General features: G+C 39.4%; 1 protein-coding gene across 1 annotated transcript in view; it reads right to left on the bottom strand.

Annotated features, from left to right (window-relative positions):
* Positions 1 to 19,441, bottom strand: part of THEMIS (thymocyte selection associated) — a 71,877-nt gene that overhangs the window by 39,503 nt on the left and 12,933 nt on the right. Inside the window, exons 2-4 of the mRNA XM_071437099.1 lie at positions 18,600 to 18,758; positions 10,259 to 10,717; positions 6,501 to 7,543 (exon numbers count right to left, since the gene is read on the bottom strand). Coding sequence (XP_071293200.1) covers positions 6,501 to 7,543; positions 10,259 to 10,717; positions 18,600 to 18,758 — 1,661 coding nt within the window. The remainder of the gene's footprint in view (positions 1 to 6,500; positions 7,544 to 10,258; positions 10,718 to 18,599; positions 18,759 to 19,441) is intronic.

The raw sequence follows: 19,441 nt of genomic DNA, 5'->3' as shown, positions 1-19,441 counted from the left end.
TTATACATAATTATGTGATCTTTTTATGCTGTGTGGTTTTTTATGTTATGTGCTTTCTGTGACACAGGAAAAAAAATATGCCAGCCAGTTCTTTCCTTATTGACATCAATGGCTTTTGGCTCACACACTCTGTTCAGGATTTTCCTTCTTATCAAGGGTTCCATATTTTCATGTGGTTCAATTTTTTATTTCTTCTGGGCATCCTCTTTATTTTTATATTTCTTTTCTCTTTGTTCTCCAAGTAATTCATTTTTAGCTCTAAATTAAGCAATTTGCTTTTAACCGGTTGGCATTTTCATCAGTCAGCATATCCAAATGTTCATCTGTACCTTCCTTAATTCCATGTACTATATCAGCATTTCCTGTATCACTAATGCCTTTCAGCAATGAGACTTACACCTCAGATTGCCCTGCTGTTTCTTCAGGCAATTATGTACTGTCTGTCCTTCTGGCAGGCACACTGATATCTTCCCCACTGTATTTCAGATTTGAGACTAACATCAAACCACAGTAAGTGCCTACTGCTGACTTGATGATTCTCTGTGAAAATTTTAAGCTTTTAATATTTTTTAAAAGGAAAAGAGAGTACTGAGAATATCAGGAAAACTCCTGTCCTTCATTAGCTTTGGCTTTAAGGTTTCCAGTTCTTCTAACCCCTTCCAGTTGATTCATTCAGAGTCCATACAGCACCCAGCAGTCCTGGTCTTCAGCCAGCACTGCTTGGTTTCTTCTACAGAAAACCCCAGGAGGTGAAATGGGATGGCACATGTGTAGACTTCAGCCCAGCATAGTAGGATGTGGATACACTTTCCAGAAAATGGCCCCCAGATCCAACACAGCTAAAAGGATCTCTGCATCAATGTAAAATCCTTCAGCATGGACTGTCCAGCCAACAAGAAAATCAAAGTGCTTGACACTTGTTGGCACCTACATGCTGCTTTCCCCTAAGATCCTAGCAGGAGACTGATCCTGTGCTGAGGTTTGGCATACATGCTGCTGGGGAAGGCAACAAAAGCCTGTGTGTAACCTGAGATGTGCCTGCAGCTCCCACTCCTTTGTGCCTGTGACCTTGGCTCCAGCTCTCTGCGTGAGAGAAGAGTGAGAAGAGGAGACGTGTTGGGAAGAAGCGAGGACAGGAAAAGGCAAGCCTGTTGAAAGCAGCACAGGGGACTGGGGAACCAATATCATGTAGGTTAGGGGTGGGGTGAAGGGCACATGAAAAGTGTAGCATGGGGGCACTCAAACACATGGGTCTGGGGGAAATCAGGCATATCTGTCGCAGGATGGGTTTTAGGAGGGAAAGGAACCCACAGCACAGTGTGGATGCGGCTCTTGGAGAAGTGAGAAGCTTCAGCACAAGGACTTGGAGGGAACTGGGGTCTGATTCACCAGGTGAGGCTGTGGTGGGGATAGGATTTTGGGACACTTTAGGAAATTGGCCTCAATGACAATATGAGGTGGTCCTCAGTTTGTAGAGATGTAGTTCCAGCCTTCACATGTTAGTTACAAAGCTACTGGAAAATGACAGGGATAAACAATAGCTAGGATGTGGGGAAGGAGGGGGAAAGAGAGGGTGAGATTCCAGGGAGTGGGAAGCATCCTCTTCTGTGGGGACAAAAAAAAAAAAGAGAGGAAGCACAGGTGCACCATCAGCAACCACAGTTCTGCACCTGTCAGAGAAACCCTCCTCCTTATGTTTGTATATGCACATTTCTGTATCCACTAATGAACCTCTTTTTTCTTCCTCATTTCTAGAGCCAGAAGATTGTTAATTCCTGAAGTCTGTTCTTACCTATTTTTTTCTGGCCGTCCAGTGTGCATTTTTTAGTATGTTTTTGTTTAGGAAGGTTAGTTTCTTGCTACACAGCAGAAATATTTGTGTTAAATCTACTCTATAAAGCAGCAAAAAATGTGAAAAATACACTGGAAGCAGAAAAGAAATACTTATGAGGAAGGAGAGGAGACAGTACAGGAAAACTCATTTGCTGAGAAATGCAGCTTATGTCTTATCAACTAATTCCAGATAAGTCTTCATTTTGCTGTGAAGACAGATGCGATAAATATGTTAATGGCAGATTTCGATAGCTCAGTTTGTAGAACTGCAAAGCCAGATGGAAGTGATAATTTTTCTTTAATTTTAATTTTGAAATAAAAAGCAAGGAAGCAAGAAAGTTCTTGGTATCTTAGCACTGTAATGACTTTTGAAAGGATAATGGACCTTAGCACAAAATGACGATTAACTATCATGCCCTGATGCTCCTATTTTATTAAATTCAAGTTTCCTTGGCTGGAATTCTCTCAGCTTTCTTGCCAGAGATGAGCAGATTACTGCTTGTGACTGACTTTTCCAGTTCCACATTCATGAAGTTATTTAGCAGCAATCCAGCTGGTGGATATTTTACTGATTCTGCTGTTGCTCAGGTTAGATACATGACTAAACAGACCATTGATAACAGCATTGGATGGAACTAACCTCTCTTACTCCTTATCAGGAGTGAAATACTGGGTTTTTTTGTCCCTTAAGCAGCGCCTTTTGGTCTTAGGAGTACAAGGCTAAATTGTGGCTTTCCATGCATTCATTAAGATTCCATTTAGCAATATTTGATGTGGACCCTTTGTTTCAATTTAATGCAAAGCACTGAGGGATATAGATTAACACCTTCTTAAATGTTTAGGATATTTACTGCTTGAACCGATAGGCAAAGAGAAAGCTAGAAAACTTTTGCTGCTTGAATCCTCTCAAAGGGAAGGAAACAGTGGGTTTCTGAGCACGTAAAAATGTAAATTTTAGAAAACTATTTTCAAAGAAGTTACCAAGTGAAAACTTGGTTTGTCATATTTGCAGTGATGTTTCTAATGTGTGGAAGAAACAGATAAATCTGGTTTGTTCCCTTTATATGAATTTTCATTTCTAGAAAGTGAGGTCCTGACTGAGTACTCTCAGAGGAATTTCTCTCCAGGAACCACTTGGCAAAAATGTGAGATGCCCTATTGTTGAATCAGTAGCATTAACTTCTAGGGTTTCATTATCACTTTCTAGATAAGCTCACAAACCAGGAACAGAATGACCATTTAATTCTATATGTCAGTTAAAACCCTCTCTGAAATTCATTCCAATTATTCTAGCAAAGAGAATGTAGATTTCTGGTGAATTTTATAATACATTTTACCATGAGACAAAGGATACAAGCTGTTATGTCATTCCTGTCCTCAGCTGGGGGTGCTTGTGGGTGGAAGTATTGGCTATTGGATAAATACCTGTTATAGGCTAGTAATATCAGATAGATATCTGCTGTACAAAGTATAAGGTTATTTTCATCATTAATACCAGCTTTTTTTTTCATTTGTTTAGTTTACACGCATTTTCTTGGGGGTTGTCTTTTTTAATTCAATTAGAAAGTAATATAAAATTGCAAACATATGTGGTCTGGATGTTTCTTTCACAAACAAAATGTTCATATGAGAGGGAAAAGGAAGGTCTGTGCAGTTCTGGGGGGGGGGGAGAGCAGAGATCCCAGGTTCTGGAAGTGAAAGCTGTATCAGCAGAAGCTGAGCTAACTTATTTAGCCCTGTGAAGAGACTGGGAAGAGTGCTTAGTTAATGCAGCCGTATCATGTTTGAGAATTCGTCTGCTGTCTCTGGACTTTGCTGAAGTGTGCAGACATCCATGTCTCTGCAGCATTGCACCTTGCACACAAGCAGAGGCAGTTCTCACTCTCCTCTGAGGTTCCAGTCCACACTGGATGCCAATCTCATACAAGCCAGTGACTCACATGACCAAAAGCATGCAGTGAAGCATGCAGCCCTGCTTTTGGGCCCAGAGTTCCCTTACCAAGGTCAGAGAACAGCAGGAAGAGACAGCTGGAGCCTCTCTGCCCTCACAGCCTTGCTGCAAGCTGAGGCGATCAAAGCACAAGCTGTAGCAAAAGGTGACCCATGCTTGCAGATAATCCTCAGGTATTGGCAAAAAACAGGCAGATCTTAGTCTTCTGTGGACCCATGCAGCAGCAGCAGCATTTTATCCTGGAGCTCCAAACCAAGCAGAGCTTCCAAACTGGTGTGCAAGGAAACCATTCACCCCTCTCCAGCAAGCAGCCAGAACTCCCCAAGCACCAGGCAGGGAGCTGCCGGCAGGAGGAGCGTGGCAACTCATGCAGCACTAAAGCTTATCCCAGGCTGCCACCTTGTCAGGCTTAAGTTCTGCTCATTAGGATGCTCATCTGTTATTTATGCAAATAAGGCTATGCATAGTCACAAAATATGCAAAGATGGCTATTTATCAGTTTGTCACAGTTTCTGACTTTCTGAACCCTCAGACATTCCTGACACATTTTAAAAAAACCCACAATGTCCCCTAGCACTGCATAGGGGCCAAGGCAGAGCCTAGGTGCTACCATCCACATCTTCTCAGAGGACTCATGGTGCTCAAGATAGAAAAGATAATGTATTCTGTGTTACTTTAAACACAATATGTTACAGCTCAGGATGTTTAATCTAGTGAATAAAGGATCTCTACTTCTTTCACCTTCCCAGGGGAGGAGATTTACAATATGCATAACTCCAAGCATTCTGACTGCAGTTTATTATTTATTTATAGCAGTCACCTGCCCTTCAGAAAATTAAAAAGGGTCTTCTGAAACAGTGTTTAAATTATCTCCTTTGTCTGGACAGCTGCAGTCTAAGGTTGCTCTCACTCATTAATGTGCAAAAGAACCTCAGCTCATCCCTCCTCTACCCTTACCGCTCTCTTCTCACTTTAGGAAAATATTATCTTCTGCCTGAGCCTTATTGGAGTCAGCATCCACCTGCTTTTCTGCACACACAGCCATCAGTAACTGCAGGAGGTTTGAATCCTCCTGACAAGGGTACAGATTGACCAGAAACACAGTTTTAGGGAACTTTCCCTCAGTTCTTTACCCCTGGCCTGTACCAGGGTGATTTTTTGCCTGTGAGCTCCATGGACAAATTTCTCATGTATCCTTCCTTGCACAACAGGATGTCTTATTTAAGCTGCTCAATGCTCAAAAATTAGAAGAAAAGACACGTCTGCAGTAAAGACAGGAGAAAATGACACATCTTTTTTGGTAATACCCTTATCTTAGGGAGCCACCTTATCCATTCAGTTCTCCTATAGACTGTTGTTGTAATGGTTGTTGAGATGGTTGTAACCATCTCCCAGGTTCTATGTGGAGCTTTGGGCCTGCATGTGGTCTTGGAATTGAGGAAAGAGAGAAGGAACACCTCCAGCAGGCAAAGAGAGGTACTCACAAACACTGCCCTATCAGGGGCTACAATTCACCTTCAGTTTCATACCAACACACAAAAAAAGAACTCCCTCTGAATCCCCCAAAATATAATAACATGAGTTCCATTGTATTTAAAGCACAGCAATCACGACACAGGGTGCTCAGTCCACCCTGACATCAGGATGATGATCTCATCAGGAGAGAGAATGGTAAGACCAAGAGTAGGAAAACTTGTGGGTTCAGATAAAGATGGCTTAATAAATGGAGAAAAGAGGGGGAAAAACTCCTAAAGCAGTGATGCAAAGGCAGTCCCTCACCACCTCCCACAAGCAGACTGCTGTCCCACCAGTCTCTGAGTTATGGTTGCCTTCCTAGGCAAATCACACCCTCAGTTTTCATTGCTGAACACAGTATTATGTGTCATGGAATATCCCTTTAGTCAACTGAGGTCAGCTCCCCCATCTATGTCCTTTCCCAACCTCCTGCCCAACCCCAATGAACTTCCTTGGGGAAGCCTGGGAAATCAAGAAGGCTTTGACAGTGTAGGTGCATGGCTGTAAAACAGCCAAAAGATTGGTGTGTTATGAGTCCTGATTAAATCTAAAATCCAAAAAATACTTCACAGACTGATGTGAAGAAAATCAACTGCACCTCAGCCAGACCCAACACAAAGATTAAAAAACAAATGCATTGTCTTAGTTAGTTAAACATCAAGAAAATTGTCCTGGAAGGGGCACTTCTTTTTTAATATCAGCTTCTATTCTAAAATAACTGCTTCTTTTTTTTTTTTTTTTAATCCCAAACCTATTTCCCACTTGGGTGAGTGCAAAACAATGAGTTCAAAAATTTCAATACAACCTGTCTCTCTGTGAACTTAATTCCACAATTTCCAGCTGAGCAAAATTATCTTTACATCACGAAAACATATGTTTCCCCTTAATAAAGATTTAAATACAGGCACTTCAAATTCCTCCCTTCGCTTTTACAATGGTGCAGTAAAGGATTATCCATGCAAAATTATACAGCCAAGATTTCTGCTGTGAGTCGGCATGGTTCCGTTGTTTTTCATGGATCAATTAACACACACTGGAGATTTTAGTCATTCCTGTCTGTAATTGCTAATTTGCCCATTACAGGGAGCTGAGAGCCATCTGTGTACATGGCATAAGGATGCAACAGTGAAATGAAGACTTTAAACCCACAGAATATGACCTGTGGTTGTAAGACATTCAAAGACAAGATGGAATACCTTACCTTTGGAGCCTGCAGTACATCAGACACATCTTGCTTAGGCACTGCAAAAGTAGGTGGTGGTGCTGTTGTTGGCTTTTTGGGAGGCCTGGGTGGTGGATGAATGGTTAGGTTTTCATATCTTCTCAACATATAGTATTCCTCTTCGCTGACCTCTTCCACTGTTGTCCTCGTCACAGGCGGTGCAGCTGTCTGGACATCTTTGCTGAGTAAATGGACCAACATGTTTAAGCGATACACAGGAATCTCCCAGCTCTCCACTGGACTGCTGGCACTACTGATCAGCAAGTAAGAGTCTGTGATTTCTTCTTCAAACTGCAGACCAGGCGCAGCAGCCAAGACATCTTTCTCAATGGAAAGGTCCCTGACGGACACTTTGACATTAAAGGGCAAATGGAATTCTTTGCAAATCTCGGAGAGGTGGTACTGTTTCTTGTCATGAACCACTTCCACAAAGCCACCTTCCATGTACATAGGGAGGAGCACTTTTTTATATGAGTCACTTAGTATTTGCTCACAAGCTAAAACATCTATGAGTTTCTTTCCTCCCTCATATAGAACTTCACTAGTCTGGCATTGCTGAACTAGAAATTGATCTCCAACTGAAACAGAAAAAAGCTCTTCATGAGGGGAAGTAAAAGCTTTAGTTGCTACAACATGAAGGTGTTCTTTTTCATTTCTCACTATCTCTAAGTCATAGGCAGTTGGAAACTCCCGAGGTCTTCTCTTGAACTTTCCTTTGTAGCTCATAGGGATTAAATAATGTCTTTTGGAGGAATCACTTCTCATCTCAGAGGCTAGGACTCTTGCTGCCTGGTACTTTTTGTAGATGACAATCTCTTTCCCTGTAGACAATAAGTTATAAGGTTTTTGGTTTCCCGAAGGCCCTTCCATTATCTGAGCAACCATAGGAAATTCTTTGCTTGTTCTTTCAAATATATCTTCCAAAGAAAGTGGCTGAAGGAAAGAGCTAATATCATAATGGTCTGTTACATCCTTGACCTCAACATCCAGATCTGAGAGGATATGAATTATGTCTTTTCGAACTGAAAAGAAAAAGAAATATATTGGGTTTTGTTTTCAAACTGACATTGAAATAAAATACACATCCTGTTGGCCAGATACCAAAAGTACTTTCCCTGAGGCATGCATGTCCATGTGTAAATGTGCACTACTAACTGGGCCAGCCAAAGTCTAATTGTTGTAATTTGAGAGATATGGTCATCAGATATGCATGAGACCACAGAAATGAAGAGACAATAAGGTGTGCAAGTGAACACAAAGTTTAAGAAAAAGAAAAGGCTAATTCACTATTTCCCCCACAATACCTCCAAGTTTAATCAGTTGTTTATCTTCTCAAACTATTGGGTGCAAGCTGTATTTTTATTCTTTTACTTCATAGTGGTTTAGAGTTTCTCTAAAGAAATGAGTGGGGAAACATTTTTAATAAATAAATAGCATTTGGATCCATTAACAACATGTTGTGGCTATAGCCAGACTGGGAGAAAAAAGGTATTTTGATATTTATAAGAATAATTAAAACATCTGTAATTATTGGGAAATAATATCACTTAACAAAATGGCTAAGTCTTTGTATAACTAAGAGTAAGTTATTTTTATGAATTAAGACATTTTAATATTATGTTCCTCTCTGGAACTGTTGCATCTTTTTCTGCCTCACCTGGTTTTATTCACTATCAGAACTGAGCGAGTGAATTTAACAACCTGACAGGGAACAACTGCTCTTTTACCACAACTGAAATTGCAAAATTTTGAATGCAAAACTTCCAAGAACAAAGCTGACTACGTAATTAAGGCTTGCTTAAGAATTTGGCTCCAAGTCAGTGACACCACAGATTGTTGACCAAGGCAGTAAAATTTAACAAGCAAATAATATTTAATTACTCTCTTATATAGGATTTATTCTGTATAGACCTACACAAAGGGATAGTATATACTGGATTCACACTTCCTTGTAGCAGGACATACCAATATTTTATACTGAAAAGTTGGTATCGGATTTATTTTACATGACGGAGTTCTATGACACTGATTCAGGGTCTGTTCGTTCTGACTCTGCTTTTGTCACATTGACACCTTGAGGTGATAAACATCCTGAGCACCACAAGGAAAAGACAACAAAGGAAAATGACTGGTGAAAATGAAACTTTCTATGTGCATTTGTGAGAGTTCCACACACACAACTTGTTCATTATTAATAATGAGACATATAGAGGATTCCTGCTCACAGCCTGTGAAAATGTGATCATTTATCCCAGTTATCAGGAATCTTTTTTTTAAAGTGGATAGTAAGTCTCATAATTTATCTTGTGTCTATTTATAGTTCTCCTAAAAGTGGTGAAAATCCATTCTTCATGGTTCACAAGAAAGTAGTTATTCATGTACCATGAAGCCTACTTTTCCAGTTTGTATTAAATAGTTATTTAGGACATATGCAATGTTTCTTAAATGTTGAAAACACCATGAAATTTAAAATAAAAACAACAAATACAATCCTTATTGGAATAACTGATTGGAAGACAAGTGAATGTCGAATATTTCTGAATCTTCTGAAGATTTTCAGGAGCATTAAATTCCTCTTGATTCTGCACAAATATCTTAGTGGATATAGCAATAAACCTGAGTTAATTGAGCTTCAGGAGATGAGCTAGATCCCTGAATCTAGCTAGAGTTACAGCAAACATTACTTTTACATTTTACTTCTACATTACAATTGCTCTATCTTGTGAAGTTATATTTTCCAAACTCACACATTAAATCACATAGCAAGCACAGCTGAATGTCTTACGATAAGCATATTATGCATATGGTATATTGTGTTAACAATCTCTGCCTGCTTTTATTTCTTTCTCTTTTGTCCATTTGCTTATATAATTCAACAGAGAAATGCTCAGTTGTGAAAAGATTTCTTGCTTAATATCCTCATGAATGCCATACTTCTGTTAGGATTCAATTTCTATGGAGCTCATTGGTTTGCTTCTAGTAAATGCAACAAGCAGCAAAACCTTCCCAAAAGATAAGCTACTCCCCTGCAATCAGAACCCTGTTGTGTCAAGGTTTTGGTGGAACAACTAATGTCATAAATATTTTGGAGTTTTTTAAAATAAAAACTCAGAGCACAAACTTTTAAAGATACTGGTTTTCTAATCTTTCTGCTTCCTCAAATCTACAGGTTTCATAAATTGTCCATGAGTTTTTTGTGTTTATATTCAGTTGATATTTGTTTCTGCAACAGAATAAAATAATATGATTTTCCTTTCTCTAACATCCTCATTCTGAAAATTAAGTGGTAATTAAGTGTATTGCAACATGTGCAATTGTTTTTTTTTTTTCTTTTTCTACCTCCTAGACATAGCCATATGAAGCCATCAAGTGACTTCTCCATGGCTGAAGTCTAAGACACAAAGAAAGAGAATCTGGGAACTGAACAGAATTCCTAAACTCAACCTTTTTACTATGCACATATTTTCTGCGAGGATTTAATTGTAGTCATCAACAAAATGGCAACAGAAAGAAATGCAAAGTAATAATCTCAACTAACAGATGATAAAGATATACTAAGCAAAATATTATTTTTATCTTTCTTCCTCTTGAAACTAACATTAGTGGCAAATATGGATAAGGAATTTTTAACAAACTGAATCTTTCATGGCTAGTTTAAGAAAATGTTGTGTATTTAAGGTTACTTTTGTACTTAGCTACACCAAGTTCAACAGAACACAGATTTTATTCCTACTTACATTTCATTACTGCCTGCACTTTGTAGACAGGCATGAGAATCAAACAGCCATCAAAATTCTCAGGAAATGGACTAGAGGAGTCCCACATATGTAAAGCAGTGGAAAGTTTAACAATCCTGTTTCTACCCTTGGGGATTTTCCACTCTGCAATCTCTTTTAAGGTGTATATCTGGTCATCTTCACACTCATAGAATTCTCCTTCTTGTGAAAGGGGCAAAGTAAGGGAATGAGACTGGTTATTTCTGACCACGACACAGTTCACAGCCATTATTCCATGGACCTCTTCCACTGAGTTGAAGGTGATCTGCTCATCATGTTTGATAGTGAAATTTTCCAATTTTATATCCTTGGCACTGTAGAAAGAAGGATGGCCAAACCTTGTTGGCCCAATAGAGACTTTTCTTGCAATTTCTTCAATGCTGACATATGGAGTCTTATCTGCCACAACCTTATAAAGACCTAAGAACAGAAAACTTGCATTATAAAAAGGAAAATTCACAAAGAAAGTCATGCCAAATTTTAGACTGCAAATGTTATGAAAATGTAGAGCAAAGCACATCAAATAATTCATAGATGATAGCTCAATTGCTAAAAATACCACTCTATAGAGGTAATATCAGCTGGGACAACATACAGGCAGGTGGAAATAACCCTTTCTGACATCCAGCATTCTGAAATTCTGGTATCTAATTTCTGACATCCAGCATTCTTAGTCCACAGGAAAATTTTTCTTTGCCACAGAAAAAAAAGAAAAATTATCCTAAATTCCTATCTGTCTTCTCAGGAAACCAACCTTTGAAATGCAGATGTGGTGTGAGGAAACACAACGTTAATGTGATTAGTTCATGCAGGATAAGTTTCTTGTCTAAACATCAGTACTATGTAACCTTCCACACACAGACTGGGAATTCCTAGACCAAGTGTGTTTAAAGATACATCCCAAATGAAAGAGTAGCACCTACAGATAAGAAAGAGCAAATAGATTTTAGCGTATCTGACAGCCCAGTCCACCAGCTGGATTAATTCAAAGTCTGGGTGTTGTAGCACTCCAGCCATCACTAGGCAATTAAAATGCTGAAGTTCTGCAAGGCAGAAGCTGTATCTGAGCTTCCCTATCTCCTAGGGACATTATTACTTCATGTTAATCATGCCCTTTGGATCTGTCTCATTAGGAGTTTCCATTGCAAGAAAAATGTGTACATTTCTATATTTGCGTGAGGGTTTTCATAAAGGAAGGTGAACTGGAGGGTTGAGAGGACTAAAAAGCAGGTCTTAGCTGAACTGTGTGATCCAGCTGTCTTCCTCACAAGGCGTGGCAGCATTGTGAATGCTGCCTCATGGAATTGCAGTGCAGCTTCCTGAGACAGACATTGACAAAGACTTTCTTTCGAGTGAATATAAGCAAGAAAAGAGGTTATTTCTAGGCCAAGTTTGCTAGTCACAAATAAACCAATAGCTACAGCTACAGTGACAAAGAAGCCAAGCTCCCTGGCAGACACTGCGCCTTTTGTCCCTTTGTCTGCCAAAGCCAACCAGCAAAAATCCTATGGCTTTGCTCCTTGATGCTATTGACTCTGGACTGCAGAGAGGGCACTTTGTGGTAAAGGTATACTCCCATTTTGGCTGTTAAGGAGGAAGCATGGGATGGGGTATCAAAGAGCCTGCTTGGTACCACTAAAGACACGTTTATGGCAGTTTCAAATCCCATGAGTAGTTTAAGCCATGTCTGAAAGGTTCTAAATGTCCTACCCAATCACCCTCAGCCAAGTGCAGGATGTCCCAGCAGATACCTAGATTTCAGTAAGGTGAGATGCTGCCAGACCACACAGTTGCTGTTGGATCTTGGGAAGACACTAATTTCCTTCACTAGACCTCCCCTGACTGTGGGATTGTTTAACGAATTGGATCAGGGGATATTGCTTCTCTTAAAAATAAGCAAGGTGCTCATTTTCTTCTAAAGTTTTTCCCTTACTGACTTTCATTACTGACCATAATCAACACAACTGAAGGCCCTGCATGGTATCAGGATGTCCCTAAGATTGTATTTCTTTAAATGGATGTGTCAAATAATTACATCTATCACAACAGCCTTTAAAAAAATTTTTTTTGGAAGGGGGTGGTTCAATCACAGGATTGCTGTGATTCTTTACAGTAGCAAACCCCTGTACTTTCACTTTGTAACTTTAGCACCACTCTTGTTAAAGGAGACAAAATTAAGATTCTGTCTGTTGAGCAGCTTTTAACTGAATTCATCAACAGATCGGGCATATTTGGTTCTGTGTGTCCCATGTAGTCCCATGTAACCACTAGTAACTCTGGGAACAAACATCTTAGGGCCTGTTCAGCAGCCTAAGCAGTAATAACCTCTTTGATCTGCTGCAGAAATAGTCACCAGTTGCACCAATGTCACTTCTTTCTGCAGTTCTGTGCCTTCACAATTGTCTGTATGTCAGCCAACTTTTCCTGTGTGAAGTCAGTACCCTTGTGTCAGTGCATCCTCTACATATATGTCCTCACTGCAGGAAAACCTACAGGAAAGCCTCCAGGCTTTTTCCTGGGCTGTAAGGAACATGCATGAACTTTGTACATGCATGAATGTACAAAGTATAACTTGAACACACTTTTCTCTCCCACTGATATTTGCAATGTTTCTCACTGCCATTTTAACACAATTATTAGTGAGGAAGTTATCTACCACAGTCCTAATCATCACTGGAGCATGTCAGTGCAGATCAACACAAACAGGTTGATCAGCATTTAGAAAGTATCACTGTGACAAGGCACCAGTGACAAACTGAAACTGTGGAAAAGACAAACAGTGTTCTAGTATCATGCTTTGCAAGCACAAGACGAGTATCATCTCTTGGCAGTGCTGGGAGAAAACAAATAGGAATCTTTTTCATTAAAAAGGATATTCAAAGTACTTATGATGTGTCCCAAAGGCAGTAACTATGCTTACCCATCTGTAAAACAAGAGCAAGTGTAGGCCCCCAACAAATTCCCCTGAATTACATCAAAAAGCCCCCATAATCTGTGCAAAAAACTTCCAGTTGAAAATATTTGGCAAAGTACAGGTATGAGGAACATTCTATCTTCTATAAATTTGACAATAGTCTGAGGCTACTAATTTTGCTGGGCCTACAAAGTTATTTGGAAGGCAACTATTTCAGCAGCAAACCGATGAACATCCCAGGTTGGAAAGCAGATGTCATATGGAAGCATAATTATCAGATTTTATGCAGAAGTAGACACCTGATTAACCCCTTGGCCCAGGCAGACTGGTTTTGTCAAGGATAGGAGCAGAAGAATGTTTCTCTTCTGTGCTGGTGGTTTTCAAATTTTGGTGACAGAATGCTTGCTTAGGCAAGAGAAGAGCCATGTAGCCTTGCATACTTAGCTTCTGTATTAATAAGACTCCTGACACAACCTAACAGCCACCTCTGAGTGGCCATGAACATGCAAAGTTTCATATGTTTCTCCTCTACATAGAACATAGGTAAACATATAAAAGGCTGTTTTGGTATGTTGCATGGAAGTCACTGCCATATTCTGCCATGATATCCTCTCATAAATGCTCTCCTTGATACTGTATATATGTAAAAACCAAAACAAAACCATAAAAAACACCAAACAATATTATCTGGAACAATTCAGAGCCTTATTAAAATCACTTTGAATCAAACTGAAAAAACAAATGTTTTCCAAATCTAAGATAACAAGGAACCTCCAGGAGGAGGAGACATATGGTAAGTTTGAGATGCTAAAATATGGACATTTTGAGGTCAAACAAAAATATTTTTGTACTTTTCCACAAACCATAAAATGACTGAATCAAATTCACTTAGACTTTCCCAAGACATCTTGGTGGACTGTAAGGGGGAAAGACAGATGGAAATAAATTTGGAAAAAAGTCCATATGGTTCATCAAGATCTGGCATTCTTGCTCCTATAGATTTACTTTCTAAATGCAATCTGGTCTACAACCAAACTGTACTGATGTCCAATGGTTTGAGGGAAAATAAAAAAGTCATATAAGAAGAACTATACACATATATAATAATACTACAGGAAAATGTAATCATTCCACTCTAAGAAGCCTCTGTGACATTTCACGAGGTGAAGTCTGCCTAGACATAATACAATGAATGATTAGTATGCCCCAAACATCATCAGCCCATCTTTTCAAGAAGTTGACATGGAGAGAGTTTGAGAATCTGAGAAAATTATTTCACTGGTATGGGAGAGAAAACATAGCCAGAGGATCACAAGACTGAATGTGCTATGGGAAAGCACATTTTGATAGAAGGATATTTTTACCACTTTTTTACAGAAGAGTATATGCAGTTCTCTTTTACTGTCTGTAGTGTAAAATGTACCACTCTGGAGCTTTATGGACTTCCTATTTTCAGTCTTAATTAGACTCCTAGGGAAGGGAGTATTTTACTCTCTTTCCCCCACAGAAAGCTGAGAAAACCAATAGTTAGGCTTGCTTAGTAGGGTAGCAAGCAGCCTTCAAGAAAAAAGAAGAGCAGAACAAATTATCTGTCCCAGACTAGCAGTTTCTGTTCCCCAAGTAAGGTTGGGAAGAGCACAGTTTCTACCTTCTCTGGAGATTACTTAATTACTATTCCTCTTTTCCCACACCTCCAACACCCGCTTACTACCTCTTCTGCTTCAGCATCCTCCTCCTCTCATCCTGTTCCAAAAGCCAGCTCTTCCTCAACTAGTACTGAGATGAGCCTTTGAATGCCTAACCTCATTCTTCCTCAGATGTGTTTTGTGGTCACTGACAAGTCTCCTGTCTTTTGACTTGCAGATGAGTGCTCAAAGGGGCAGTCATGCTCAGCTGGGTGTCTGTCAGACTACACAGGAATGAGCAGCAGCAACAGCCAGGGACCTCATTAGAACAGGGGCAGTCCAGTAATGTTTTTTGCAGAAGAAGGAATACAACAGAATGAAATGTAATCATTTGTGCTGGCAAACAATTCAGCTGTTGTGCAAATTACCTGTCAATTTGCTAGTAGTGAAAATTGTAGTTCTAAATGTGGTTAGATGTAGTCATTGAAGTGTCTAGAGTAACAGCAGACTTCTATTATTTTACCCAGTGTATGAGCACAGAAAGAATAGCCCGATCCTCTGAGGCATGAAAAAGAACAAATTAGAATGAGGATAAAAGAAATAACACAGATAGTGAACTTGCGGTTGCAGCGGTTTCTCTAATGCAAAGGGCAGATTAGGCCTTTATCAAGGATCTGAGAAGAAAAAAAGGAGTTCTGAAGACTGCAAATACGTTCAGAAAGACAAAGAGTAGGGCTCATTTAAGGCCAATGAGCCCCGTTCTTCACCCTCAGAGCTGCTATTCCCAGAGTAACCTAAATAGGAGCATTGCTTATTCACTCCGGTATGTGCGCAGTGAAAGGATACATGAGCCCATGGCATGCAAAAGAGCTCATGGCAAAGGAAATGGAAAAGAGCATCAAAGCAAGTGACCTCTTTGCATCAACGCTGGCAAGAGAGCACTGTACATACAATGTAAATACAGGGTGAGCCTCCTGGAGACCTGTGGATATTTTTATTGAATTAAGTCAAAGACAGCATGGAAAAGATCATCTGCAATTCAGTTCTGTGCTTCGTTCAAGAGATGGGGGCAAGCCATGTTTCATGTACAGTGTTTCAGTTAGATCTTAGCACGTGTATGTAATAAAGTGAAAAGAAAAAGGTCAAGAAAGAGCAAGAGACTGGGAAATTTTGACTGCAGAGCAGAATCATTCATCAGCTAAGAACTAAACTAGAGAAATGACAAATTTACATCTTACCAAATAGCTCTTGAACACATAAGAGTACCTATACAGAGAAAAACAGGAAAGTGGTGCTCCCTGTTGGGCTAATAAGAAGTGTCATTATGCCCCTCTTCAGTACTGCTGTTCAGTAATACCCATCATGTGGAGGATAATAATGATAAATTTCAGCAAAATGAACTCTGAATTTATTTTTCAAGTGAAATAACCCAGTTTTTTAGAATACTGGTTGGGAGAGTTCATAACTATGCATGAAAATTGTAGTGATTAGATTGAATTTGAAAATGTGCTCAGCAGGGCAACAGCATCCAAATGCCAGGTTGTAAAACTGATCTCTTGAATGCAAATAAATCCTGATTCACCAGGTTCAAGGATTTGAAATCACAAGTCTTTCTGTTCTAACAGTCGGGACCTTCAACATTAATAAATTTAGGATTACTTTTATCACTCTGTTGTGTTGGATATTTTGGGATTCAAATGTTCAACCTCATCTGCCAATCAAGATTTAGAATATATTTCTATCGGTGTATGAATTTTAGAGATAGAAGAAATTTTAATAATATCAGAGAAACTTGGATTACAAGAAAAATACCAAGTATCTTGAGAGTTCACAGGAGAGTCGTATTTCAATATCTCTAGATAGCCACAGATAATTAAAAGGTCTTTGATCTCTATGTCTGGGCCGTACTAGTGCTTGAAAATGGTATTCCAAAAAAGTCTTTTAATAAGTGGTCATAGAAACCATTCTGATATTCTGATTCACAGGATAAGTAAAACGTGAAGGTAAATTTAGGATCTATTTGTGGGGTGGGGGGGGGGGGGGGAATTGTATACACACAACTATTTCAGAGAGAAATCTGTATTTTAGAGATGGCAAATAAAGGCATAGCAGAAGATTTTTCTTTGTAGAAGTCAGATGAAACATTTCATCATTCCCTTGGACTTTTACATTTTATTTGTTTCAATAAGTGTGTCTTGTCTCCCTCTGCAAAAAAAGCACATCCCAGCTTGGATACTGGCATAACCTAAATCCTATACATGCACATGCACACTCTGGCATACTCAGCAAGACTTTAGAAGAGCATCAATGAGGTTATTAAGTCAAGCACTCAAACACTAGAAAACACTCATATTATGTTCCCCATGCAGCATCAATTTAATTTCCCATGGGCTTTCAGTACAATAGAGTGCTAATTAAATATTTAGGGTGGGGGTTTTTTGTACAAAACTGTAGCCTCATTCAGTCCATTAGCAAGACTGATGGCCAAAGTGAGTCCTGGGCATGATCTCAGACTCTTGAAGTCTATTGTATTCTGTGTGTGCTCTGTACCAGTGTTTCCTTTATGCATGTGCCCCACAACTTCTCCCCCAGACTCCCTCCCACTCCGACTGCCCTCTTCATGCAGTTCTCCAGCTTGCTCATCTCCTCTCACCAAGGATCTCCCATTACCTCTGCTGCCTGCAAGACTTCCAGCATAGGAAATGCCCTACTTGCAAACTTGTGGGTGGGTGGGATCTTCCTGTGCTGCTGAAACCAGCTGCACCTGCCTCCACTCTCTGATCTTTGCATGGAAAATCTGCATTCTTCTGTCCTGCTCTGAGATCAGAACTTTTTCTACCATTTTACTAACACGGTTTGTCTCCTCTACTTCCCACACTTGGGATACTCACAAGGGAGACACACTTCTCCCTGTGTGCTTTATTCACTTCCCTGTTCAGTGCTGCTGGGCCCTAGCAGTGGAGGAACTGAGATGAGAGCAAAATTCGGAAATTAATAAATATGACACATGATGAACTAGTACTGGGTTCAGTACTTGGCCAGCTCTCCTGAACAAGGTAACAGGGAGAGGGGAAGATATGGTTCAAGTACCATATCTTGAACCATAGATATGGTTCAAGTACTTCAAGGGGAAGTATGGTTCAACAAGTCAGTACCACATGCCAAATTTCAAGTCCATCCTCCAAAATATGAATATATTTGGATTTTTCTATAGAACAATTAAAAGTGACTTTTTAAATGTAAAACCACATCCATTCTCCTCTAATCCTGTTTCCAAGCATGGAGCAGCCACCCTGACCATCATAGTTAGAATAAATCATTAAAACAAAAGCAGTATTGAAAACAAAGTACTGAAAATATTTTGTACCCATAATAATAAAATACAGATGTAGTAATGGTAAATACATCATAGTTTAAGAACACAACAAGGAAGATTTCAACTCAGACAAGATTTGGCAAAGTCATAAGTAAACGAGAATAAGATTTTTGTTGTAATTCTTACACCAAGGGACTCCAAGTGTAGAAAGCATTACCACAAAACTTTATAATATTAATAACTTCTATCCAGGTTTGAGAAAGGACTGTAAGAGAGTTGAAATTTAAAAACTAGTTGACTATGTCTTGTACCATCTGATAAAACTGTATTCTTGACAGCTGAGTTGCAACCTCAAATATGAATCAAGACAGCAAATCAATAAAAAGAACAAAGGTGATTACTCAGGGCTATAATTTCTCAAAAACATGTATTCATGAAATACTATACCAGGAAAATTTAGTGGTAATTCCACTTTGGCTGAAAGCTGGCTGACTTCATTATTCTCACAGATACTTGCTATGAGTTTATTAATTTTGAAGCCAATAACTTTAATGACATCTTCTGTTGAGAGGGAGAATTCATTTCCAAACATCTCATAGATGGAGTCTGAAAAGAAATGCAAAAGGAAAGAAAAGCATTATTTAGCTTTTTCTTACTTTGTCATGTGTCTTTACCTCTTTGAGCGAAAACAAAAATAATACTTAAACTATAAGAAATAGTACTTATCTTGTGATAATTAGCCTAATTTTCCCTTACCTCTTCAGGGTCATGAGAAAAACAATCTTGTGACTTCAATGACCAATCAGCTCTGTGTGTACATGGTTCTTAAATGCATGCAAGGAGAACAAGGTCTGAAGAATCTACATTTCCAAATTAGTAGACCAGAATAGGTCAAGGTAGAGCATAGGCTTACCTGGGTTGTCAGGAGCTGTCTCCTGAAACCAGCAGGGTGTGGAGCTCACTAAAGGTGGCTCTGCACAGCACAGGGCATAGTTTATCCCATAGGAAACAACAGACTACAGCAGGATACAAAAAACCCACAGAGCCTTGAAGGTACCCAGGGAGATGACAGGAGACATCTAAGTGCAACCAGCATTTGAGTTTCCTGTGGTAACAGAAGACCTGAAGAAAGTACTAGAAATTGGAAAACTGGCAAATTACCAATGGCAATCCCTGTCCCATGTTGAAATTAGCATATTGATTCAGACCTGGCAGCAAAAAATTCCTTTTCTGTCTGTCATGTTCAGAACTTTCAGAAAAGGAACAAAGCACTCCAGACAAGTGTTTCA

This window comes from Agelaius tricolor, unplaced genomic scaffold (assembly GCF_023055355.1).
Source record: "Agelaius tricolor isolate 1412-34295 unplaced genomic scaffold, bAgeTri1.0.p SCAF_1, whole genome shotgun sequence".
Lineage (NCBI taxonomy): Eukaryota > Metazoa > Chordata > Aves > Passeriformes > Icteridae > Agelaius > Agelaius tricolor.
Note: the sequence above shows the minus strand (reverse complement) of the source record. Positions and strands in the feature narration are given on the sequence as shown.